Raw genomic sequence first — 26,384 nt, forward strand, 5'->3', positions numbered from 1 at the left:
CCATGCTCACCTGGGTAGGTCTCCTGTGGCCTTAAATTAGGTAGACAAGTATCACAGTGAAAATGGTTTTAGACATCCCACTGGCATTCTCACATAACTGAAGGAGGCTGGATTTAGGTAAGATATTAGGAAGGAATTCTTTCTTTGTGAGGGTGGTGAGGCCCTGGCACAGGTTGCCCAGAGAAGCTGTCGCTGCCCCTGAATCCCTGGAAGTGTCCAAGACCTGGCTGGATGGGGCTTGGAGTGGCCTGGGATAGTGGAAGGTGTCCCTGCCCATGGCAGAGGGGGTTGGAGTGAGTTGGTCTTTAAAGTCCCTTCCAACCAAACCATTCTGTGATTCTGTGATTCGCCCACTTCATTTATACCCATGTACAAGATGCTAAAGGCACATGGGGTCCTTCCTCCTGCCTGCATCTCTGCTGGGATTGGAGACAACCCAGCGAGCCAGGATCTCTCAAGCCTGCCCTTCCCAAAACCAAGTCATCAGGCATCTGTGACTCTGTGCTTGGCAGCTTCAACCTTTCTCTCCTTTATCACTGCCAGAAATTATTCATTTAACATCCCTGGCCTTCTGCCAGCATGAGCGCGGCACAAGGAGCAGAACCATCTCCTCCGCTCCTCCTGTGAACCAAAGCAACAAAAGTGAGGCTCTTACTCAAGCAAATTAAAAAAAAAAAAAATTCCCACCAGCTAAGAAAAGCTGGAGGTTAATATAAATTCCATGGGTTTGAGGGGGAAACGGAGCTGCATTCAAAGACTCGATGGCTAACCATGCTTCCTCAGTCTGGCAACTGCCCGCTCCCCCGGCAGAGTTATTGAGGAAGTTAGACGAATGCTGTATTTGTTCCAGCTGCAGATTTCCCTTAACCCCTGGCAGTGATGTTTTCAAAAAACACAGATCTTGTTTTCCTGATGGTGGTTTTTCACTTTTGTGCATGCCACGGCTACAGTTATTAGCTTTAAGTGCTGTCATTTATAGATTAAAACTGAAGAAAAAAAACCCTGTCACCATTCTAAGAAGTCCAGGCTGGATGAGCAAAATGGGGGATTAGAAGAAGGCTTTCAGGAATTAGCTTGGAACAGGAAAGAAGAAGATAAAGCCATTATAAAAGCTTGTGCTAATACAGGAGTCCTTTTTGTTGTGTTAATGCAGCCACCCAAATTCCTATGAAGATTTATTAGTCAGGTCATAGAATCTGCTCTCCTTCCTTCTTTGATGATAAAATCAAGAATATTTTCCCCCACTAACATGCTCCTTTTTCTCTCAACTGAGAGGAAATAAATTATATACTTTTCCAAGACTGTGTCTGTGATATACAGAAGGTTACAGGTGAGGCTGATGCCTTCAGAACAGAGAAACACAGATGCTGAAATTCAGGTACCTGTTTAGAGGCCACACTGTTTGGATGCTCCCTGCAAGGTGCGCACAGCCCCAAGTCTGTGGTACCCAACACGGAATAACTTGATGGAGCTGGGATACACAGCACCGTCCCCTTCCAGGATCCCAGACGTGCCACGGCACCCGCTGTCCCACGGAACTTCAGTCCAGTAAAGCACTTACTTTATGCGATTCTGCTCCTAAGACTACTATTTGCCTTGGCCTGCAGCCAGCCAAGCACTTAGGCACATGCTTAAACTTAAGCACAAGAGTAAACAGATTGAAGTCAGGGGGACTTAAAATTAAGCACATATTTCAAGGATTTGCTGGATAAGGGCCTTAACCCCAGTGTGTAGCATTTAACTGGGATGATTCCCAGCTGATTATCTCCCCCTTTTCCCCAGCCTCCCCTCCACTGGACCGGGAAAAAAACGGTTTCTGTTTTGCCACCATGCTAAAGGCCCGGCTTTAAAGAAATCTCGTCAAGCCTCCAGGCAAAGCATGTCTTTCTTTAATTATACCTGCCTGTGAAATACCTTCCAGAAATCCCCACCCAAACAAAGCCTCAGGAAAGGAAATAACGGAAATTCTTGATGGTTTCCACGGGGGAAGCGATCCTAACCAGTGAGACGAGGCGCACGTAAGATGAGGCTGATGACTGTTCCTACTGTACACAGCTCCCAGCATGGGGAGACTCCTTAAAGCTCCAGCAGAAACTCCCAGCTGCCTCAGCCCTCACCTCCCAGGGCAGGATACTCCCTGAGCCCATCCCCTGGACATGTCTTTCTCCATGAGTTAAGGTCTGAAAAGCCATTTCGTGACCACACAGGGGAAGAAGAGAGATGTGGCAACACAAAATCCATTAAACCACCCCACAGCAAACTGCAGCACCCAATGGGGAATCTTTCAAGATGCCAAATGGCTTCCAAAGGGCTGGAGGTCACTTGCAGGAGCGGGGTATGTTTTGCCATTCAATGCCCTTTCATATGAGCTTTTAAACCTTGTTTCAATTGCATCTACCCATAGTAGGACCTTGGTGGCTGTGGGTAGGTGCTTAGGTCTGGCAGAGTGAAAGCCCTCTTGGCAAACAGGCAGCCACTCCAAACAGGCATCACAGGCAAGTCTTGGAAGACGTGGACAAAAGACACACGCAGAAGTTCAGAAATCTGGACACAGAAGATGGAGATTTTCGGTCAATTTCTTTGAAAACAGGACTGCTCTCATCAAGGAGCAGCAACTTGACTGGACTTAACAGTAGACTAAGGGACCGCCACCAAGTCCCACTCCCATCCCTGTCTCCATATAATTCACTTCTAACCATCCTCTGCTGCAATACCCTCTGCTCCTGAACAGTCAGTCCTTCCCACCAGGGCTTTAACTTCTGATTTACCCATGCTAAACATAGCAAAGGCACCAAATAACCAAGTGCCTTTGGAAAAGCACCTGTGAAAGATGCCTGGATTCCTCCATCCAAACTGCAAATCATTCTAGGTGACCACTAAATCATCAATTTTCACATAAAGACTTCTGTGCTGTCGAAACACCTTGTCTTTTAATCCAACCTCACGTCAGGAAAATTACCTTAGATCTCCCAGAAGAGCACAGCCACCAGCTGCTACACTGCAGCCTTGCCCTTCCTGAACCAACAACTCTCAGAAGCTGAGGACTTGCAGAATAAATTCAAGTCCTGCCTTGTATGCAAATCATGCCAGGAAAAGATGCAACAAGTAGTAGCCAAGTGAGGCAGTTTTCTTCTCCTTCAGACAGGAATGTCAGGATGGTCAGGTACTCCCAGAACTCCACCTCTAACACAGCAGGTTCCCAGCCTTAGGTACACTTGCAACCCTTGGAGCTACTTTAATTTTGTGGCCTCACTGGCCATGGGCAGCTGGGTACTGGTTCTCTGGAATATCAGCAAAGGAGCTGTACCTTGGAACTCTGTCACACTTCACCTGCCCTCCACCAAGGTCAACACAGCCAATGTAATTATCACTTATACTTGGAAGCACCATCAAAATCCTGGAGCTAGACTCTGTCTGCAGAGATCATAGAGCTGTTCCAGCACCAGGAGAAAAGGCTAAAAGAAGAACCTGCAGCTTGCTTGCTTTTACCTTCAAACATGGGCATTTGTAAAAAAAGAAAATAGTCTAAATAACAAATCTGTTTGCCTAGGCACTTAAAAATGGAACTACAAATGGTTTCCCTTTCAACTAAAAAGAAGTGCGTAGCATGTCCCAACCCTGTGGCACAGCAAGAGGAGTGGCAGGGACACCCTGAATTCCACCCTGGCCGTGAGTGCTCTGGCCGTTCCCTCAGAATTCCAGGCAAGACATGGGACAACTCTCCCCCACCTCTGACAGGCTTTCATAACCATGTTTGGTCTTGCTTCAGCTCTTGGAGCACTTGCAGGAGAAGAGGAGTTTCCACCCACCCACCCTGACGAGGCGGGCGAGGGGAAAGAGGAGCCGGCGCGGCGCTCCTCGGATCATGTCAGGTCGCACGTACGTTTGAAGTCGGCCACCGTGTTCTCAGCAGCCAGGAGCAATCTCGCAGTGGCTGCTTCCTCCGCCGCTCGCAGAGCTGATTCTCAGGAAAGCTCTGTAGTGCGAGGAAATCCTGGCCATCGCCAGTGAAGCGTTATCGAGGCGGCGAGGAGATAATAACGGCGGGAACTGCCTTACGGCGAGTTCGCCACCGTGATCCACGCGGCCGCGCGGTGCCAGGGGCCAGCGAGCCGGGATGTGGCCAGGTGAGGTCACACATGCTGTTAGGTGGGTAATTGTGTCAAAAAAAAAAAAAAGGGTGGGTTCCTACAACTTGATGAGCATCATATGCTCTCCCTCTGGCAAATGCATCAGGTTTTCAGTGCATGATGTGGCTTCCTGCATTGAACTCTACTTCTCTTAGAAGGCCACATGTCCCACCTTCTCCTTTGGGAGGAGATGTCATCTAGCTTGGCAGATACCACCTGGAAAGAGAATCATCACTCATGGTGGCAGAACCTAGTGTGGGCTGCGAGTTTTGTGACTGCTCTGCATTCACCAGAAATATCACAGAAACCACAGCAGCCCTCTGACCAGTGTCTGACCTCCTTCCAGAGAGATGCGGGTGGCCTTCATGACGGACAGGACTGGTGGGCACATTCCTGTGGCCCCACAGCACCTCTCAAGACCTTTTGCCCCAGGGATTGCTGGCTCAGACCTTCATGGTCTGTGATATACATCCGAAGGGTAAGTATTAAAAGCGCTGGCTTGAAAAACTGAGTGTTGCCAGGTGGTGGTGAATCCCTTGAACAAGCACAACACGTCAAGCAGCTGGGCCTCCTTCATCCCCATCCTCTGCTGGAGACTGGACACCTGCAGCACACAGGCTTTGCACCTGCACTATGAGAACAGCAGAAATTCCCCCTCTTGGATAAGCCAAGAAATGGAGGAGGTGCAGGGCTGGTGAGACATGAGGGTTCACGTTCCCTGGGTGTGGATTTGGCCACTTGTTGACCAAGTGGTGAAGATGCTACCGTGGATTATGAAGCAGCACCTAGGCAGGGTAAGGGGATGGATTTCCCCCCACCATGAGAAACACCCATCGGTAACTTCTCCAGGCATAACACTACACCATAAATAGAGCTCCTCTGAGACTTCATTTTGCTTTTTCTTTCTTCTTTTTTTTTCCTTTTCGCAGGATTACTGAGTTCGCGGAGTCTCTCTTTAATGTCACATGTGCTGTTCAGGTCCCTCAGGCCCCAGCAGAAGCAGCCTGGGATATTTGCACAGACCCCTCACAATGGAAGGAAGAGGGTGTAGGAGGGAGGATCAGGCTGCTGACCCCTTTATTGTTCTTGGGCCAGAAGAAAGCTTCCTCCTGGCTTAAGAACCACGGCGCTGAAAAAGTTTTCCAGCCAAAACGAGTCAGATGGAGTCACTGGGTGGTGGTTTTTAATTATTTTTTTTTTTCTTTCTCCTTCCCCTGCCTCCCCCTTCGGTCAAGCGACGGGGAGTCACAGGGTTGTGCTCCATTCACAAAATACCTGCTGCACATCACGTAGTCCTTCCCCCCGACGGCAGGGAAAGGCGCTGTAACCCAAGCAAACGAAAATAAACCTTTTTTTTTCCTTTCTCTGCAGATTTGAAAAAAAAAAAAAAAGAAAAGGGAAGAAAGGACCCTGCTCCCAGACTGACGCCTCCAGCGTGCGCCGGCCGGGGAAGGGGTAGGCGGAGGGGGGAAACAAGACGACGATATGAAAGAAAACAAAAACAGCAAATTCTGCTCCGAAAGGATTAAATGGAGGTTTTCCAAAAAAACACCCCGCCATTATATAACGAGGCTTAGCTCGGAGTCACCGGGGTCACACGATGCAGCAGACTGGAAAAACCAAAGTGCAGTGTAGCCTTTTAATTGTTAAGCCAACCATAAAAAAAATAAAATAGAAAACCGATATTGTGATCGCACGACACGAAGGTGGCCACTCACATACTGATGGTCAGGGTATTTTTCTGCCCCCTTTGCTCTTTCTGGCTGAAATACCATTCCAGTGTGAGCCTGACTCCTTGCCTTTGTGCTTATTGGGGTGGTGACCTGTTGTGCCGGGACACTGCTGGCTCAGGGCGCGCAGGGACTGCACCGCCTCCCAAAGCCTTGAGGCACACGGGGCTGGCTTTGCTGTGACAGCAAAATAAAGCACAAGTGGAAACCTTATCCCAACAATACAGGTATCAAAGCACACCACCAGGTTTCCAGATCAAAATCTGCTCGCATGGAGATGATTTTTTAGCACACTGGTTGCACCTAGCCACCTGTCATCATCCACAGCCACCTGCCTAGCCCCCAGGTTCTCCATAACCTTCGGGCTGAGTTGGTTGTATAACCACAGGAAATCCTGAAGCTTCTTCATCCCTGATGTCTCCCAGCGCTGTCTACACCGAGACAGACTGATACAATTATAGAATCATTTAGGTTGGAAAAGACCTCTAAGACCATCGAGTCCAACCATTCCCCCAGCACTGCCAAGGCCACCACTGCCTCATGTTCCCAGATGCTACATCCACACGGCTTTTAAATCCCTTCAGGGATGGAGACTCCACCACTGCCCTGGGCAACCCATTTCCATGTTTGACAACCCTTCCTGTGAAGAAATTTTCCCCTAATATCCAATCTAAACCTCCCTTGGTGCAACTTGAGGCTGCTTCCTCTTGTCCTGTTGCTCATTACCTGGGAGAACAGACTGACTCTCCCCAGCGACACCCTCCTGGTCAAGCAGTTTTAAGATCCTAGATGCAGAGCTGAACAAGCTCTATGGGCAAGAGGTATGGGAACAACCCGAACAAGAGGAAAACTTTGGAAAACCAAACTTTCACTGACCACAGGCCCAACGGCTGGAGCAGAGCAGCCACTGTTGTCATTCTGTGGTGTGCCCAGGGTGTCCAGCAGCAGCAGTGGGATGGTGCCATCAGGCTAGAACTCTGGAGGTCAGCCTGAACTGATGTTTTCTTTTGAATTACAAGGGCAAATCTGTGTCTTGAATCTTAAAAACTGCCTTTGGTCTGGATTACTGTTGTGGAACAATCATGAAACAAGAAGACAGGGTGTCTCATCTCTCCTGCTGCTCCTTCAAACCGTGTACATGTAACTACTGACCCCAAATCTTCTCATTCTTATCTAGAAAATGTGCAGCAACCTAAACTTAAGGAACATATATTTTTATATTTTATTTGTGCAGAGCACCAAGAGGAAGGCTGGCCAGCTGAAGGTACACACAGCCCACCAGCTTCAGGAAATAAAGCTGCTCACAGATGCATGATGGAGCAAATGTCAGCTCCCCAGAACTAACCAGCAGAAGCAATCCATATCTTCTGTGATACCTACTTATTTTGCCCACCCAAGGGGTCTTATTTCTCCCAGCCAAAGGGAAACAAACAGCTCCTACAAGCACACATATTTTCTTTCCGTTTGGACAGGGCGCCTCAGAAGAATATACAATGAGAAACGAAATAATGAAGCAGGTCACAAAAGCAGGAAGAAATGAAGCTTTATCATTCTCCAGTGGTTTCTCTGCTCAAACATTACAAGAATTATTAAAAAAAAAAACAAAAACAAAAAAAAAAAAAAGAAAAAGAAAGCAAGCTAACAATGAGGAGTTTCTCCACAGCAGTATGAACAGGAGAAGAATAAAGAGGAATAACCCTGGGAGACATGGACACAGGGGCAGCATCGCATGGCCTAAGGTGTGGAGACCACATTCCGCTCGCTATTCCTATTAGCCCCAACAAAATCCTTCAAGCCCACCATCCAGCAAAGGCATTTTGGGGAGGTCACAGAGTTTTCTTTCACTGACCATGCCAGCACGTGTACGGAAATTTGAGCCATTTCCAGAGCCAGCAGAGAAGTTAATGGAATATCCCTGGAAGTGACCCGAGGCCAGGCTGGATGGGTCTCTGAGCAAACTGGTCTAGTGGAAGTCATCCCTGCCCACGGCAGAGGAGTTGGAACAATAAAATTTTTAAGGTCCCTTCCAACCCAAACCATTTCATGATTCTATGATCCTGAAAAAACCAACCACCAAAAGTACTTTTAAAATCATAAAATGAGGGACAATACAAATGTAGGACTAAAAGGACCTCTGGGTTACAGAGCTTGGTCTGCTACCACAGTGAGGACATCATTTAATCCCTTCATAAACAGTCTTTATTTTCCCCGTGGAAGAGACATCCAGGCGTCGTGTGCAGCAATAAATTTCCCACTTAAATGACAATCTTTGACCAAACCACCCTGCATTGCAATAAACACTTACCCTGCCACTAAATACCTATATTTACACCCATAGCTATATATACATCTCTCGAAGCTGAATGGGATTCACTTACCTGCTGCCTCCAGGCAGGAAATTCGCATTTTAAGAACTTCTGGTCTCATTTATTGTATTGCTTTCTATTCCCACAACATCAGAGGAAAGGCAGCAGAAAAGGGTGAGGGAGCTGCTTCTGGTTAAGAAGAAATTTATAAATGTGTCAGGAAACATTAACCTCCTATTTTGTTGGACCAGGGATGAGGACATCCCCCATTAGCAGGATTTTTAGAGAGCGAGGTGTTTCTAGGCTCTCCAGGTCCTTCTGACAACAGGGATGTATGCACGTCTCCCTTCTCTGGTCCTGTGGTATGCCTACATTTTTTTGAGAGAGAAAATTCCTTCCTTCCCTTGATTTTATTAAAAATTCATCCCTTTCACAGAGAGCAGGGAAGGGGATTAGGATGTGGAAACAGCCAAGCCAGCAGAAATAGCTGCTTGACCAAAGAGACACTGGGTTTTTACTTGGGATCTTTAGAAATCTGGATTTTTTTTTTTCTCAGCTACTTTTAATAACATTTTTTAAAATTTAATCATTCCTCCACATTACTTTCACGCTGCAGGAAAGTATTCAGCAAACTCAAGTGAGTGCAGCAAAAACCCTCTCAGTTTTCTAATGAATCCTCTGAGAAAACAAGGGAGAAGGAAATGTAACATTATTGAGAAGATAAAATTCAGGCAGGATTTAAAGGGTGTGTTTTGGAGTCTATAGACATGACTGGGAAAAACCAAAACAGGTTTGCTTTGGATATTATATAGCTGCATAAAAGCAAACTTTCTGAAAGGGAAGTCAGCTGTAAAGCTGGGAAAAACCCAAGTAGCTCCCTGGTGTGTTTCAGCCAGAGCATAATGTGGTGACACTTTTGAGCCTGAAATGCCTATTGAGCTGTTATTTATACCCCAGTACAATTCCCCTTGCCCAAACCAGTTAATTCCCCAGAAAACTGCAGTTCACGGGACTAAAACTACTTATGGACTCCTTAAAAGTAAAACAGAGGATCTTTCTTCATCGCCCTCCCAGGAACAGCTCTCCCATACTCCTCTTTCTTTGTGGTCCCTGGTCATGAACATGAACTTCACTACTTCCTATTGGTAAGCCCAGCCTAGTCCTGACATCTCTATGTGTCCACCCCTCCATCATCCTGACCTGAAAAAAAGCTGCAAAGCAGCCCACATCCCATTATTAATCTTATTTGTGGTACAAACCAGTGCCTGGCAAACTGGTGTGTAAGGAACAGTGATGGTCCAGCAGTGGGCAACCCATGGTGCCCATCTCTGTCCTCCTGAGGCTGGCATGTCCTTAACATGGGGTGGGTACAACAAAGTAGGTGGGGGACAGGGACAGATGGAAATGAGGGTGTTCACGGGAACATCCTACCCCTGACAGGGCAGCAGCACCTCCAGAGAAAGGGAGAACCCCCCAGCACATGTGGAACTGCTCCTTGGTGCAAGGAACATCGTGCCAGACTGAGCCCTGCTGGAGCATCCCGTGGGAGATACACAGAGCTGAGGACTCAGAGTGCAAAGGTGGGATTTCCAAGGAGTCATGAGATGGGACTTGTCCAACCCCTAAGAACCAGCCGCCCTCAGGGCTTTGGTACGGGGGCGGGGGGTGTCACAGACACCTTCAGTTTTAACCTCATTCTGCTCGGAGCCAAAATGCAGCTCACACCCAAATTCTGCCCCAGGTACAGAGAAACACCTTCAGGTTTCCCCATGCTGGAGACGCACTCCGAGCCCAAGGTGGACACAGCAGGATAGAGAGCAGCATGACCTGGCACAGGAGGGTGAGAGACACTGCAGAGTGGGGTTTCTGCTTGGAAAAAGCCTTTGGAAAAACCTCATTTCCTCTGCCCAGAGCCGTGTTCCAGGGCCGTGCAGCGAGGCCGCAGTGCCCTCTAGTGCTGAAGGGCTCCCCTCGGCCACCAGCCCTGTCCCCCCGGCCACCAAACACTGCCAAACTTCAGAGCTGCAGCATAAACCACCCTCGTCCCTTCCACCTTCCCTCCCTGCTCATCCTAAACCCAAACCCCTGACCAGTCAATCCAACCGGGGTGTGAGAGCATCCCAACACCTCATATCCTGGCAAGCATGGCAGCCTGGCCCTAATTCTGACCAGCTGACTAGTAGCAGCATAAGGAGCCACTATGAAACGGGATCTCTGTGCCCACCAGGTTGGGAAGACACCCCCAGGAATTATGAGTCGGCATTGCTACAGCTGCCTGAGGGACAGAAGAGTAACACCAGCCCTGAGAAGGGAGAGCCCATCTCATTTTCCACAATCAGGAACCTGCTCTGAGCCATAATAATGATAATAATAATAACAACAACAACAATAACCATAATAATGATAATAACCGATAATATATAATATACATAATGATAATAAGCAACATTAACAATTTTAATAATGATAATGAAGAAAATAATAATGATAATAAAAATAAGAATGGAAACATCGAAGTTCCTGGCCATTTCTCTAGTGTTTCGTTTATGCACTGAAAAAGGCTATTGTACGGTATTAGGAAATGAGGTATTAGGAAAAATCTTCTTCATGGAAAGGGCTGTCAGACCCCGGCACAGGCTGCCCAGGGCAGTAGTGGAATTCCCACCCCTGGAAGGATTCAAAAGCCACGTGGATGTGGCACTTGGAAACAAGGGTTAGTGGTGGCCTTGGCAGTGCTGGGGAATGGTTGGACTCAGTGATCTTATGGGTCTTTTCCAACCTTAATATTTCTCTGATTCTGTGGTATGAAAGACCATCATAATCTTAAAAAGCCACTAGAAGATCCTCCCTTTCCTGCACATCTGATAAAACCCTCAGGGTTTATGATCTGGTTCAGGGATCACAGGGACTGTGCTCTACCACCAGAGCCCAGGCCTGCAGGAACCTGCAAGGTGATGATCTGCATGGGACACCAGATAGTCTTGGTTCAGACCTCTCCACTGCTCTGGAGATGTCTGTGGCCTCATCTGCCTTCCTTGGCAACGGGGGCCTTAACTCTGGCATGGGAGTGACGCTGGAGGAGTTACAGGTGACCATGGTAGCTTGCCCTCTCTGCCCCAGGTGCTGTCAGGTGGGTCAAATGCAGCAAAAAAAAGGGCCACAGAAGGCCCGTGTCTCACTGGTAATCACGGCAAACCAAAAGCTTTCTGCTCAGGAGCAGAGCTCTGACTCCCAATACGTTGTGACCTATACTCAAGCAAGCCTTGGCTCTTTGACAGGGACTTTCCACAGCGGTTTTAGCTGTTACTGTATTGGAAAGACCCTTGGGATATGGGTTTGTCAGGCAAGAAACCTTCTCTGAAGGCAGTGCCGTGACCACACACTCTGGGCAGACTCCAGCAGGAACTGGGGATGGGCAGAAGTAATCTCCCCTTTTTGGGGCTCCTAGAGAAGCACCCCACCCTCTTCGTAAGTGTTTGGTGGGCACATAAATGACACCAGGGCTAGACATGGTGAGTGACAGCAGGGACACAGAGCACAAGGGGCACACACCACATCGGCCAGGTCACTCCCAGTGGGAGGGGATGACAGAAGAGGGATCAGCCCACCCCAGATGCACCAGTACAGAACAGCCTGCTAGGAGAGGGCCACATTGCTATGGCCAAGGCTGTGAAAGAGGAGGAATCTGGGTTGCCCAATGTGCTGGGTAAAAAGAGAACTTCCCAGCCTTGCAGTGTAGAAAGAGCAGGCAAGAGAGGAGGTGGAGTGGATGACAACTCTGTATGGCGGTAGTAAATAATGCCACATCACCAAAAATCTGTCTGTGAGCTCCAAAGAGACCTGTTCTCCCACTACCACTCCCTGGAAGAATCAGTGATCTGCAGGGCCCAAGAACAAGCCCTCACACCAGTGCTGGACACCAATCTGGCCTCCTTGCCTGCAGAGCGACAGCAGAGGGGACATTTGCCCATGATCTACCCTCTCCCCCTGGATACCTGGGTTGGCTTCATCTCTCTTCAGGAACCTTCCGTATCTGACCAAATCCACAAGTGAGCTGGCCCATCACTGTACCCTACAGAGCTGACAGGGAAAGGACATGGGTATCCTCAGATGAAAATCACCCAGCCCTTCCCAGACCTCTACAATGAGGTGCAACAAACCATGTCCCAGTGTGTCCATGCCTCCCCTGGGGCAGGAACCCCCAGTGACCAGCCCATGCATAGGTCCCCACCTTTACCCACAGGATCTCCACACTGAACTGTAAGGTCTGACTTGAAAATACTTGTCAGTGAGGAGGGGTCCCAAGGAAAATGGGCAAAGCTTCCTCAATTCATGTGGTTCTCCAGCACCAAGAGAAAAGCAGCATAACATCAAGACTAAAAGAAGAACCTGCAGCTTGCTTGCTTTTGCTTTCAAACACAGGCATGTGTAAAAAAAAAAGGAGATTAAATAACAAATCTATATGCCTAAGCACCTGTAGGCTGAACTACAAACCGAATCAGGAATCCCGGTGCTTCTAATCCTGTTTGGACAAAATCAGGATCACAGCAGTGCTAAGAGGAACGTGAACAATTTAGAGAGTCTGCCTTTCTCCTAAGGAGCTTCTCCCTTGTTTCTCTTCCAACAAGGAAGCTGGATGATGACCGCAGCCAGAAGAGAAACAAGCAGTTTATTGTAACTGCAAGCATATGACAAAAAGGGTCAAGAATCAGTAAGGAAACGGAAGGAGATGAGCTGAAGGCAGTAAGATGCCAAAACAAATTATATCAATGCCATCTTCCAAGTTTATCACACTACAACAATAAAGCCCAATATGCCTTTCAGAAGTGCCACATTTCTACCTCCTAAAACACAAGACAAGGAGCAGCTGGGCAGTGAAGGCACATTCCCAGCATTCGAAGGAGGGCAAGCCCAGCTTGAAGGCATGAGTCCAGCAAACTGAAAGCCAAACACTGCAATACACCAGTTCAGAAACTATCTGGGACATGTCCCAAAACTCTCTGCTTGTGTCTAGCAGCATTCACAGCACACCCCTGTGACATGCAGCCTCCTGGGTCCTTTGTGAGCTACAGGAGTTCCACAGGAAGGAGGGGGGTGGATCTTGTCTAGAGAAGCTGTGGCTGGCCCATCCCTGGAAGTGTCCAAGGCCAGGTTGGACGGGGCTTGGAACAACCTGGGATCATGGAAGGTGTCCCTGCCCATGGCAGGGGGTTTGGAAGTGGATGAGCATTAAGGTTCCTTCCAACCCAAGCTATTCCATGGTCCTGTGATCTTGCAGAACATGACCCCTTGGGTTGTTTTCTCTGGTAAGCGTACAGTTTGCCAAGGGCTCACTTGCCAAGGGCTCTGAAGACTAAATCTGGGGCCAGGGTACTCGGATGTGACACATCCAAGCCTGAAAGACTTCCCAAGCGTTTGCCAAAGGGAGCAAAAGCAAAAGGCACTGACTCAGCCCTCCCTGTGACGTCTTCATGACGCCAAGGTGGTTATGTGGTCTCCTTCAACAAAACAGCCGATGTGAAAAAGAAAAGGATGATAAAGACTCTCTCTGCACCTGAGCTACGCCTCCCTATGCAGCAGATGCTCCCTGGTGTGCAGTAAAAAGCAGATCTTATAAATGGAGAGTACTTATCTTCAAAAGAGTAATTTTTGGCAGCACTTTGGTGAATTAGTGCCCAAATCCTACTGCAGACTCTTATGAGTAACGAGAGATGAAGAGGTTATGGCTCATGAGCTGAGCCAAGGCAATGACCTCATGAGCTCCCAGCCACGAAACTTTCAAAAATAAAACCTATTCACCAGTGAAAACAAGCACCTCAGATGGATTTTGAAAGAATGGAGCAGGAGAAAGCTTCAAATTATGAGTTGTGGAAAAGGAATTGTGAAGCCTGTGCATGTCCACGAGATGGCAGAGCACACCGCGCTGTGACAGCATCCCCAAGGACTGGGATGCATGAATTCCAAACAAAAGAAGAGGATCTGGGGGAGGGCGTTTGGGCTTGTTTTGTTTATTTTTCCACCTTTCAATTGCCGAATAGTCATAGGCCTTCCTTGCAATATTTTGTTAAAATACTACTGATAGATTCCAGCAGAAAAACTCATGGATAGGGATATTAACACCCAGATATCCAGAACAGTCTGCTTAACCCCCATATAACCAGAATATTCTGCTCATTAGGGACATCACTGCACCTCTGTGTAGAGATACCCATGCAGACCTGGATGTGCACTGGAGATTAGTTCTACATTCATGTCCTGTGTCTATCACACCTTAACACCAAAGTGGGCAAATCTCCAAGCAACCTGCCAGCAAGACTTCCTACCTCTCTCAAATGTGGTGCTTTTAACCTTTCCATAGCTGCTGAAGCGCGCCCAGCAGCAAAACATTTGCATCTGAGTCATGCTGGAGGATGCCTGGACTGGTTCAATCACACTGGAGGATGCTCAGACCACCCCAGTGGGGCTGAAGGATGCTCAGATTGGCCCCTCCATCTGTGCACACCTGCTGTAAGCTACCCATGAGCTCTCAAACACAGACAGAACAGGAGTTTATACCTCACCAACGTGAAAAGCCTCTTCTTCAGGATGGCACATGAACATAACAGTGTGGGACAACCCTATGGGGTGAGGAGTCTTCCCTTCACAAGCTCACATAAGGGAATATCTTCCCTTATTCCCCACTCACACCCCCACCTCCACTGCTCCACAGAGCCATTTAAAACAAGGGATAAAGAGCTATAAAATCACTGTCAGCATTGCATGATCGCATTCAAATCCAGTTAACAATGATATGTCAGGATTAAACCAGCTGTCTGCAAGTATTTCACTTGTCCATGCTGAACAAGATAAACCCCCTCCCAGAGCCACCTGGGTCCTAGTTCCCACAGACACAAATGACTGACTGTACATGCCAAGGTAAACACGTCTGCAAATTAATGCAGCACTGCACGAGTCTGCCCCGAGGCACAAACAAAACATCAAATCCAGTATTCCCACTAGGTCTTCCAGCTTAGAGATGTCACACTAACAATTAAGCCAGATATTAATGTATATATTGGAATTAATTAATTGTATTCAATGCACTCTTAGGACATGATGAAATGACAACCAGACCAGGAGGACCTGGCTTACTTAACAGCTGTTGATTAAAACTCTCTTGAAGGAAATCAGCTCCTTGCACCAAAGATGGTTTGATTCTTCATTTCCAATTATTCCCCAGGGAAACTAACCTTATTTTGCAGAATTAATGGGGTTTGTATCAGCTGAACTTGATATTTTTTCCCTGTGACCTAAAGTCCAGACATACCAAACATGGAAGAGACTGAGCAGGAAGCAGCTGCAGGCAGTGCTCCTCCCTGCCAAAGTCAGCTGCCCTTCTCCACTCCTTCATGTATTCAGTGCCAAATAGCTCACCCAAAAGAAACAGTAAGATAGATTGTCACATGGTCTGCAGGATGAGCAAAGCTTTTCCTCACATGATGCGTGAGCAAGAAGCCCGGCGAGCTCTTGGCTGAACACTGAAAAGGGTAACACTACCACAGCACACGAGATGTTTTCATCCTTGCCTGGGGAGGCAAAGAGATTTCAGCAAAAACACACTGAGCATCCTCAGAAACTTGCCTTGCTCAGTGAACTCAGCTCTTTTGAGGACTAGGGCTCTGTAAAATGAAAAACTGTATGATGCTGACACACTGATTTATTCAACCTGATTTCTGAACTGTGGGGTCTCATCCTGCCATTCCCCAACATCCACACATCAGAGGTCATTTAACCAGAACTGCCAAAACTGGGCTGTAAAGAGATATCTGGGGAAAAAATAGGCTAGAGAAAACACACACAGGTGGATTATCACTGCATATGCACATATCACTGCGTATTTCCCGAAGGGGAAATACCTGGGTCAGCACACAGGCACTGCTGGCTTCCTGACAGCAACTTATTTTGGAGCTGTCAGGGGGGGTTGATGCTTTTCAGAATCTCCTTTTCTTAAACATAGGAGCCCTGTGTACATGTACATATATACACACATAGGTATGTAACGCCCTCAGTGTATCACCTCCCCACAAAGCCGGCATGGTCACTGCCCTTGCCCAGCACTAATATCCAAAAAAACAGGCACAAATCTCCATCCCAACCCCGAAAGGACCACAGCCCAGCAGCTTTCCCACTCCTGAGAAGGGTTTCCTAAGGGAACACAAGGCAGGGAAGGCACTGCTGCTAGTCTCCACTGTGGCAGGGGCAGATGTCCTTGTCACCTACCTGCCACACTGGAAGGACTTTCTCTATGTCGTTCAAGTTGATGCTGTCACCATCCTCGTATTTCCCCTTTCCAAGCCTGTGGCAAGAGGAAAACAAAACAAAAGCACGTGAAAACCCGCTGGGGACACAGTTAATTTTTTATCACGACACAAGGGGAATATCAGTTCTTACTGTAAAGGCCTCTCACGGAAACAAAGAGGCTCTCTCTGGAGCAAGTGTGCTGTGCCTCCAAAACACTCCCACGCAGGCGTAAAGCTGTTAATACAAAATTAAATGCTTTGCTCAGTCCTCTCCACCTGCACCATCTGCCACAGCTTGCAAACACTTTTGGTAGTAGCAGCAGTGAGAAAACCAAAGGCAGTCCCGAGCCCAGGGTGACTCGATTTCCAGACCAAGCAAAACTGAAAGCACAGCCCACCTGGACAGCAGAAATGAGAGCACAAGAAGAGTAATGAAAAGCGTTTCCTTTGAAGCACTGCTCATTTGCTGGTCTCCACAGGAGCTCCAGCTCCCCTGCTGAGAAAGGTGTCGAAAATCAGCACGAACACACACCTCAGACAGGAAGTGGCAATCGATATAAATATAAACAGACAATTTGAAAGACAAAGAAATTGGGGTGAGAAGTCAAGCACTCCCATACCACACACAGAACTGGCAGCTGAAGGACTTTCTTGGAACAAGAAAGGAAAAACCAATCCAAAGATAATTGCTAGCTGGATGCAGAGAGTTTGTGACGATACAGAAAAAGAAAAAACGGTCAATAAATATCACCCTTCTATGTTCAAAAACAACAGAGATGATCTTTTTTATTATGCAAGAATGAGAAAGTACTTTTTTGTCAGTTAGAAGCGAGATATTGTTAAATAAGATACAGTAGAGACTTTGGCAGCAGCAGCCCCAAGTAACCAGTGCCTAGAAGTCAGAAAAAAGTAGATCTTGGAATTAGAGAAAATGGGAGGAAAAAACTGAGAAAAATGGTGTGTGCTGAAGTACCAGGCTCAAAAACCAGCAAGCTGAAGGGAAGCAATTTCATTAATCTTAATCAGCTTGAGCACCCTGGTTTAGTAAAAGGTGTCTCTGCCCATGGCAGGGGGGTTGGTCTAGGTGATCTTGAAGGTCCCTTCCAGCCCAAACCATTCTGTGATTCTATGTTTATAGGAAATCAGAGGTGTTCAACAGTTGACTTTCCATCACAGATAAAATCCTGACTTTGATCTACAGAGGGAAAAACATAGTGTGTGTACACATACAGAAATAAATGTATGAAAAAATATTGATATATATGTATTTATATAGATGAGAAAAATCGTGTCACACATCTGGGGACAAATAATGCCGGCTGCAGGTGCAGAACACAAGGGTATTGTAGGAAAAGGTCATCTGAAAAGAGTGGAGACCATCCCAGGCTGAATTTCTGATGCTGAACTGTGGCAAAAAGGCAGGGGATGAAGAGGAGGCAGGGATTAGGGGGATGAAGGCAGCTTCCCTCTAGAGACAGCGTGGCTGAGCCCCAGTTACAGGACCACAGGCAGTGCCAGCAGTCGCGTTTCAAAGAGGTGGTAGAGAAATTCCTTAGAGTACCTGAAAAACTCAAGTGATACATGTGCTTGGGAGATACCTGGAATGAAGAGAAAATACCAGCTACAAAAGGTTGTTTGATCTGGAAGAGTAAAAGCAGAGCAAGAGCTAGGCTGGAAATTAAAGCCAGACGAATTCAGGTCAGAAACGCGGTACAGTTCCCCGGTTTTTCGTAACTGCTCCACTTTTGATTATTCAGCATGCAACCAAACTTCTTCCAGTAAAAGCAGATGTCTTCCGGGAGGAAAGCGCTTCACCCAAGCAAAAGTCACTTGAGGTCACACAACTGGATGCAACTACATGGCCAGCCTTAGGCAACTGATCAGATTAAGGAATAAAATGATTCTTTTAGTGTTAAAAGCACACACTGAACAGCATATTCCTTTTTTTTTTCCTTTTTTTTCTCTATTATTTTTTTCACTGCACAGCTAGATTGCTAAAAGAAGCTTCCTATTCAAGCAAGAGGGAAAATGCCTAGCTTGCAGGTAGAGATTCACGGAGGCTCAGCAAGCAAAATCTCAGCACAGATTCACCACGGAGAGCTGATGAATGCACAGCACAGTCAGCTTTAGAAGTTAAAAAATAAGAACCATTTTGTCCTCCTTTGTGCTTCCTCTGTTCTGGCCAGGTTACTTACATGGCATGCACTTTGGGAGATGCACTGTTTGTGCTGATAACATCTGCTTAACTTTTCTGCAGATACACGAATTCTTCCTCCACCTTTATAGCTGTAATATTTAGGAGTGATTAAATATCTCTCCTCCACACTGCCTCCTCTACCTGTTTGCAATGTGGGCATTCACAACACAGCAAGAACCAGAGGAAAACAAGAACACCAACCCTGCTGCATCCTCCCTGCATATAGCAGGTGTCACTGACAGGATCACCTGGCAAGTGCCATCAACCATGGGGCACACTATATCTTCTCTTACAGAGGAAGCATATTGTATCTTATCTTACAGACAAGTCCCTTCATCTCATTTTTCAAACCCATCTGAAAAAATGGGAGTAAACTATGAGATGTAGTGACTTAAGAGAAATTTAGTGTTACATTGTTCCAAATGTTCTGAAAATTGCTCTTTACAAACCTGCAGTATGCCTTACAGAGCAGGAAAAATAGGTTGTGTGAGTGCTCCTGTCCCTGTATTGTACAGCAGCCTCCTGCAGATGCTGAGCCTGGGCTGGTGTGGGACTGCTGGCCTGGCTGGATGTTTCTAATTGTTTCCAATCAACTGTTCTAATAACAATTCTAATCTTGTCTTCTAAACAAGATGTGCAGACCAGGCATATGGCACTGGACAGTACTTTGGCAAAACCAAGTTATCAGCAGAAAAACGTCTCCAAGAGAAGACTTCCATCCCTGCAAACAACATGGCAGTGATGGAACATCAGCTGCAATCTTCTCAACACCATCTTTTAAACCTGTTTTGATTTTTTCCTTCCTCTATGCTCTGAGTGATAGGGTGAGGAAAACCTGACCTATAGAATCATGGAATTGTTATGGTTAGAAAAGACCTCCAAGATCACCAAGTCCAACCATTCCCAGCACTGCCAAGGCCACCACTAACCCAAGTCCCCAAGTGCCATGTCCACAGGGTTTTTAAAGCCCTCCAGGGATGGGGACTCCACCCCTGCCCTGGGCAGCTGCGCCAGGGCTGGACAACCCTTTCTGTGAAGAAACTGTTCCTAACATACAATCTAAACCTCCCCTGGTGCAACTTGAGGCCTTTACCTCTTATCCTGTCATTTGTTACATGGGAAAAGAGCCTGATCTCCACCTGGCTGCACTCTCCTGTCAAGGAGTGATTGCTTCTCCATCTGCAGAGAACCTGCAGAGAAATGATGATATTCAACCAAGCAACGCTGGTGAGCCACTTGGTGCCAGCACACATTTATTTGGTTTGACCAACCAACAACCAGTAAGGAAACCAGAAATACCAGGGAAGCCCGTGGAGGGTGACATCACCAAAAGGAGCTGTTTAATGTTTTCACAGTTTTATGAATTGCATTGATGCTCTCTCCTTCCCTGAACTCTTGCTAGGCAGAACAGTGGAAGCCCTGTCACTCACAGGAACTGTAACCAGGTCAGCACTAAGCCAGGATCTTTCCTTCAATATCCAGAGATGTGTAAATCTAGGACACCTGGATCTAAAAGGCTTGGATCCTGAGTTATTTAAGCACTGAAATCTATCAAGCAATGCAAAAACACAGAGAACAACTCTGCTCCCACCCGGAACTGGGTGACAGAGGAGCCAGGCAGACTGACTGTGGCATCCTCAAACTCTGTAAGTGGTCCAGCGCTTCTTCCCGTGTCCTCCACGTGAGGTGTGCCACCACGCCAAAGTTCCTAGAGCAAGGGAGAAGTTAAGAGACCCTTCCTGGAGAGCACAGTATTGCAGACACAGCACTCACCCTTCTCTGTCTATGTGAGGCAATGGGTGTTTGGAGGTGTTTCGCAGCTTTCTGTGAAACTGGGTGAAATCTAGTTTTTCAGGCTGCAAGTCCCACGTTGCACCACTAGGAGAGAAAAACAGGGAAAAACAGAGAAAGGAAGTCCACTACTAATTAAACACCACTGAGCTGAAGAGCAGAGGGCACATCAGAGCCTGCAAACAAGGAAAGCAGGCATTTCTGGGAGCACCACTCCCCGCTGCAGAGCATGTGGATGTGAGCCTCCAACCTTCACACTGATGTATCTCTTTTAATTTCATTTTGTCTTGTTCTTTAGGTACACTGAGCTCTTGTGGCTTGATCTAAGCCTCTAATTTTGATACAGAACACACCCTGCAAGACATACTCGCTCTCTGTACCAAGGGGGTATACCAACAGGTACTGGTCTGCTCCATGCAATGATGTTCTCTCTCATCCTGCACAACCTGTCTGCTCCAGTGACTCAACATGTGCAGGCTGTGCATAAAACCAGACAGAAAGCATATTTCACTGCTTTTCCACACTGAGGCAGCAGCTAAGAAGCCAACACATGATGGTACCTCCAACTAATGGGAGAGTAAAATCCCAGAGCAGCAGCTCAGAGCTGACTCAAGCCCTGCCTGTGCAGCTCTGGGGTGACTGTAAGTAATTGTACTGGTATCAGTTTCAGGTGTTTGGACTGCAAACCCACCCAGTGGCCTCTCCAGAGCACACAGGATACTTTCAATAAATTGTGCTTGGTGCCACAGGTTAAATGGGGATGGGGAGGAGGAGGAGGAACAGTGATGTCAGTACTACCAGGGTACTTTCTGGTGTCTGGGTACCAGCAAGATGGACACACTGGTGAAGGCTAAGAGAAGGTGTGGTCCATCTTAAGGGTTCATCTTTCTCTTAAAGCATTTTAAAACCAGCTTACCTGAAGGAGTCGAAGGTGTTGGCAGCCCAGATGTCTGTGCCCAGCATGTCAAGGTTGCTCTCCTTGTTGCCATTCTAGGAGAGAGGGAAAGGAGGTTACTTGCCAGGAGGCACATGGAGCTATGTGAACCACGGCACAGCCTCTCCCAGCACGAACCACAGAGGTGTCTTGGTTCTGGACAAGGAATCCTGTGCTCCTGTGTGAATCCGTGCTCACTGCAATGCAGAGACCCCTCACCTGTGGCAAAACTGCACCGTGAAGGCAAAGAGTGACAGTTTCAGCCCTGGGGACACAGAGCTGTGCACAACATGGAGCAAACAATGCACAAGCTCAGCTCTGACTCCAGCCCTGTCCTCCTGCCCCATGTCCACAACCATGATCCACCAAAGTCCAGGGGGAAGGCTGAGATTCACAAAATCACAGAATCATTTAGGTTGGAAAAGACCTCCAAGACCATCAAGTCCAACCTGTGCCTGATCCCCACCTTGTCACCCAGCCCAGAGCACTGAGTGCCTCATCCAGGCATTCCTTGAACACCTCCAGGGATAGGGGCTCCATCAGGGTCCTGGAAAGCCTGTTCCAGTCCTTAACAACCCTTTCCATGTGAAAGTTCCTCCTGACGTCCACCCTGAGCCTCCCCTGGCCCAGCCTGGGGCCGTTCCCTCTCCTCCTGTCCCTGTTCCCTGGGAGCAGAGCCCGACCCCCCCAGCTGCCCCCTCCTGTCAGGGACTTGTGCAGAGCCACAAGGTCCCCCCTGAGCCTCCTTTGCTCCAGCCTGAGCCCCTTTCCCAGCTCCCTCAGCCGCTCCTGGGGCTCCAGCCCCTTCCCAGCCCCGTTCCCTGCCCTGGACACGCTCCAGCCCCTCAATGTCTCTCTTGTCCTGAGGTGCCCAGAGCTGTCCCCAGCACTGGAGGTGCCTCAGCAGTGCCAGCACAGGGGACGGGCCCTGCCCTGGGGCTGTGGCCACACCCTGGCTGGGACAGCCCAGGGGCCACTGGCCTCTTGCCCACCTGGACACCCCTGGGCTCATGTCCAGCCCCTGGCACCAGCGGGGCCTTTCCCCACGGGCATTATAAGAAACCTCCAGCCAACAGTAAAACACCTTGAATTTCCCTGTGCAGCTGCTTATGTCAAAATGGACAACCCAAAGCATGAGCAACTAAAGCAAAGACCTCACATACGTTATTCAAAGCCCCTTCACAGTCATCACCCCTCACATGTCCTCCCTGCACAAAGAGGGATGCCCTCTCCACCCTTTGCAGATGAAGTAAAGCAGGTTGGATTTTGCCATTCAAGACCATTCAAGAAATCAGACTTGACTCAGTCTGGATGGATTGAATGCATTGCAAATAGCGAATCCCATATTAACTGATTTTCCCCTCAACATTTCTTATTCAGATTACTCATAATCTTGCACATATTCAGATTATTTAAGCATTTCAGTCCAAATGGTTCCACTCCGGCAAAACACAGAGAAGCTGGATTCCATCTATTCCCCACCATATAACTTCTGTCATTTTCAAGTATTATTAATATTAACCAAGACACTACAAACTCATAAAAAATGTGACCATTTCTTAATGAAGTCCCAGAGCTCAATCTGCTCACAAAGTGAGCAACACTTTTCCAACCAGTGTCAGGACACATGTCCTCAAGGAACAGATGGTTACACTTTGCAGTTATTTCCAGCACAACAACCAATTTAGACACCAGAAACTCCAAACACAGACAGGTTGCTCCCTTTTTAGTCTCCTCCAAGGGGTTTATGGATTATGATTTTAACCCCTGGGGATCTGCAAGTTGACATGTCTCTGCTCAGAAACAAACTACCAGAAATACATAATAAGTCCCATGATCAGTTACAGAAGATGAGCTTTTTATTTTAGGCAAATGTAAGCACGATTTTCTCCCACCAAGCAGAGGAATTAGTTTTTTAAATCCTTACAAACATCCAAATGCAGTACAATGGAAGTTCACAGGTGCAAGTTAGCATGGCTGTCACACAAAGAAGAGAAACCTCTTCTTGCAGACAAATCCATTTCAGGTGGTGAGGAGGTCAGGCAGGTCCAAGGCAGCAGCTGGATGCTCTCACCCAAACCTGGTCCTCCTAGAGGATGTCCCCACAACCTCTTGGAGAGACTCCAAGCATCAGCCAGACTCCACAAAGACAGTGCCAGGCCCCAATGATAACACACCTTGTCATTAAGTTGTGAGTCACTGTGGTCATTTCAAGACACCCTTTTGGTCTTCCATGACCTGTCTTTAGAACCAGTTTCTGTCTCAGCTCACAGGACAGGGAGCAGCCTTGCAGCCCCGTGCTGCAGGGAGCTCACTAAAATGCTCCCAGCACAGCGCCAAGACTTAATAGTAAGACTTGAAAAAGCCAGTTCTCAAATCCAGGTACAAAAAAGATTAAAAACTGCATGTATTTAAGAAAAGCAGTGACTTGCTGTCAGTCCCCCCAGGACTGCAATTATAACCCTCAGCAATTTTAACATGAAGCTCCCAGTGACCCCACCCTCAGCTTTAGATCATCTTTTTCACTGAGAAGTAGTTAGTACTGCTGAAAATTAATTAATTCACTAGCAATGATGATTGAGAGACAGACTTTCAAGAGTAACACCAGTACTCTGAGAGATGAGATATCCAGTAAAGCAGATCCTCCACACCGTGCGGTTCAAATGCACGTCCACAACCTCTGTCCTCCAGCCCTTGTGAGCACAAATGACCTCCATCCACTGCTGCCCAGCCCCTGTAGCTGCCCAGACAAACAGGGACAGGCCCACGTGGACTCTGGCTGTTTACCATGCATGCAGCTTCAGCAAATTCCCCACAAAGTCAGCATTTGCATGCACACAGCAGCTTTCCAAAGCCCAGCTCAGCGTCCCACCTCTTGCCGCTCCTCATTACCATCCTCCAGAAAACAAATACGAAGTCATGCCCTTTGTTGCACAACTGCAACCCTGTTAAATCATCACTGCACACAGAACAACACCAAGTGGCCACCTGGGTCCCTGGTATAAATTCAGGGATTATCCTGTGCCATGTGTTACTTAAGCATTTTTCAGTTCTGAGCTTGAAGAGCTTCCCCCACTTTTCCTCCTTCTCAGCTGCCTACAACCCCTGGCTGCACTTTGGTAGAAAATAAAAAAAGATGAGATAGATACTGAACTGTCTGAAAAGGCTCCAATTAAGCATTTCCTTGTTGAAAACTGTAAGTTTTCACATGAAAAACACAGATAAAAGTATAGAAATTTTGAGGAAGACAATATTATCCCCGGACAAAGAGAAAAGGATATGTTGAAAAGGACCAGAAAGGACCATCACTTTCTAGATACAGCCAGGTTCTGCGGGTCCTGTCCCACCACAGCACGGCTCAGGAGGAAAAGCTATTTCCTCAAGCTCTTCAGGGGGATGAAAGGATGAATGGACCAGGACTCTGAGCACTGGTTCCAGACCTCAGTCTGCCCTCCACTGCTGGCACAACCGGTGCTCACATGTGCATAGGAGGAGAGCGACTCCCAAGAGAAGACAGGAAGACAGAAGGTGACAGAAACTAACAGGAATGGTCCCTAGTCTGAGTTCAAGGATGGACCTAAGACCATATAAAAAGTGAATTCTTACAGTCTTTTGCAGGGTAGGAAGGTAACTCCCCATCTAGCCCTGCAGACAGCTCACACAGACGGCAGCTGGACTCAAGATCACCATTTAACACCATCTATGTACTGTCCACTCATCTTTCAACTTCTAATGAAGACCTGCCAGCAAATAATTACAGACATCTCTTGATTTCCCAAACTGAAATACTCCAAGACTTCAAATACAGAAAAAATCCCTGATTTCCTTTGCACTTAACCAGCTGACTAGGGACTTCTTTCCCAATATTAAGGCACTCTGCACACCTCAGCGGGTCACACATCATGAGTGAATTAAATAGGTCTTTGAAGTGTCCTTCACAGCTGACATGCACCCACACCTACATGTGACACACACCACAAACATGTCGTGAGGAAGATGCCTCCAATAAGCGGCAAGCACAGGACACAGCTTCAAGCACGTCACTACCAGGTACACCTTGGTCGATTGCCTGAACTGGCTGCTTCTCCTGCCAGACCTGGATCCAGAGCCCTGCCTGGAGCCCGATCCTGGCCGGGATCCTGTGCTCCCACTGTTGCTGTGATCCCACTCATCCTGAACACAACAAAAAGGTTGCTTTAGTCAAGGGCAACTCTGCCCCACACACTCCAAAACCACTGACTTAGTGGGACAGGAGAGCTCCAGCTCCCAGGCCACTCGTGCTGGCACCTACAAAACCATGCCCATGAGCAGCATCCTCATTGCGGGGCTTCCTTTGGGTCCTTTAACATGTTCTACTTACACGTTGCAAAGGAATGACACTCTGGGAGGCTCTGATGAAGATAAGATTTGGCCCTAGTACTCTAGTGTTTGCATGGGGAAAAATAATACTTACCTTCTCTATCTTCATGAGGATTAATTATGCATATTCATCAACCCTACATCCTCTAAAGCTGCTTAAGGGTATTTGGACAATGTCCTTAATAACATGCTTTAACTTTTGGTCAGCCCTGAATCGAGCAGGCAGTCGGACTGGATGACAGTTGTAGGTACCTTTGAACTGAAATATTCTTTTCTATCCATTCCATTCCATTCCATTCCATTCCATTCCATTCCTTTTACAGAATCGAAGAATATCCTTAGTTGGAAGGGACCCACAAGGACCATCGAGTCCAACTCTTAAGTGAATGGCCTGTACAGAGATCAAACCCATGACCTTGGTGTTTTTAGCACCATGCTCTGACCTACTGAGCTAATCTCAGGGTCAATTCCATTCCATTCCACTCCATTCCATTCCCCTCCCAGGCCCAGATGAACTTCTCAGTCAGTTTTCCCACTGCTCAGTCCACTGCTGGAGTCCAGTTGTGCACATGGCTGAGAACTCTTGTAGTTCACCAGGAGACACATTACACAAGTAACTATTTTTGTCTCTTAAGGAGCTGTGCCTGATGTTCTTTCT

General features: G+C 47.5%; 1 protein-coding gene across 3 annotated transcripts in view; it reads right to left on the bottom strand.

The window, feature by feature from the left end:
- CTIF (cap binding complex dependent translation initiation factor) overlaps positions 1–26,384 on the bottom strand; it is a 148,106-nt gene that overhangs the window by 80,195 nt on the left and 41,527 nt on the right. For all 3 annotated transcript variants that reach the window (XM_069001583.1, XM_069001582.1, XM_069001584.1), the window contains exons 4-6: positions 21,350–21,423; positions 20,416–20,520; positions 16,426–16,501 (exon numbers count right to left, since the gene is read on the bottom strand). In XM_069001583.1, coding sequence (XP_068857684.1) covers positions 16,426–16,501; positions 20,416–20,520; positions 21,350–21,423 — 255 coding nt within the window. The remainder of the gene's footprint in view (positions 1–16,425; positions 16,502–20,415; positions 20,521–21,349; positions 21,424–26,384) is intronic.

The sequence above is a fragment of the Aphelocoma coerulescens genome (assembly GCF_041296385.1).
Source record: "Aphelocoma coerulescens isolate FSJ_1873_10779 chromosome Z unlocalized genomic scaffold, UR_Acoe_1.0 ChrZ, whole genome shotgun sequence".
In the NCBI taxonomy this organism is placed as follows: Eukaryota; Metazoa; Chordata; class Aves; order Passeriformes; family Corvidae; genus Aphelocoma; species Aphelocoma coerulescens.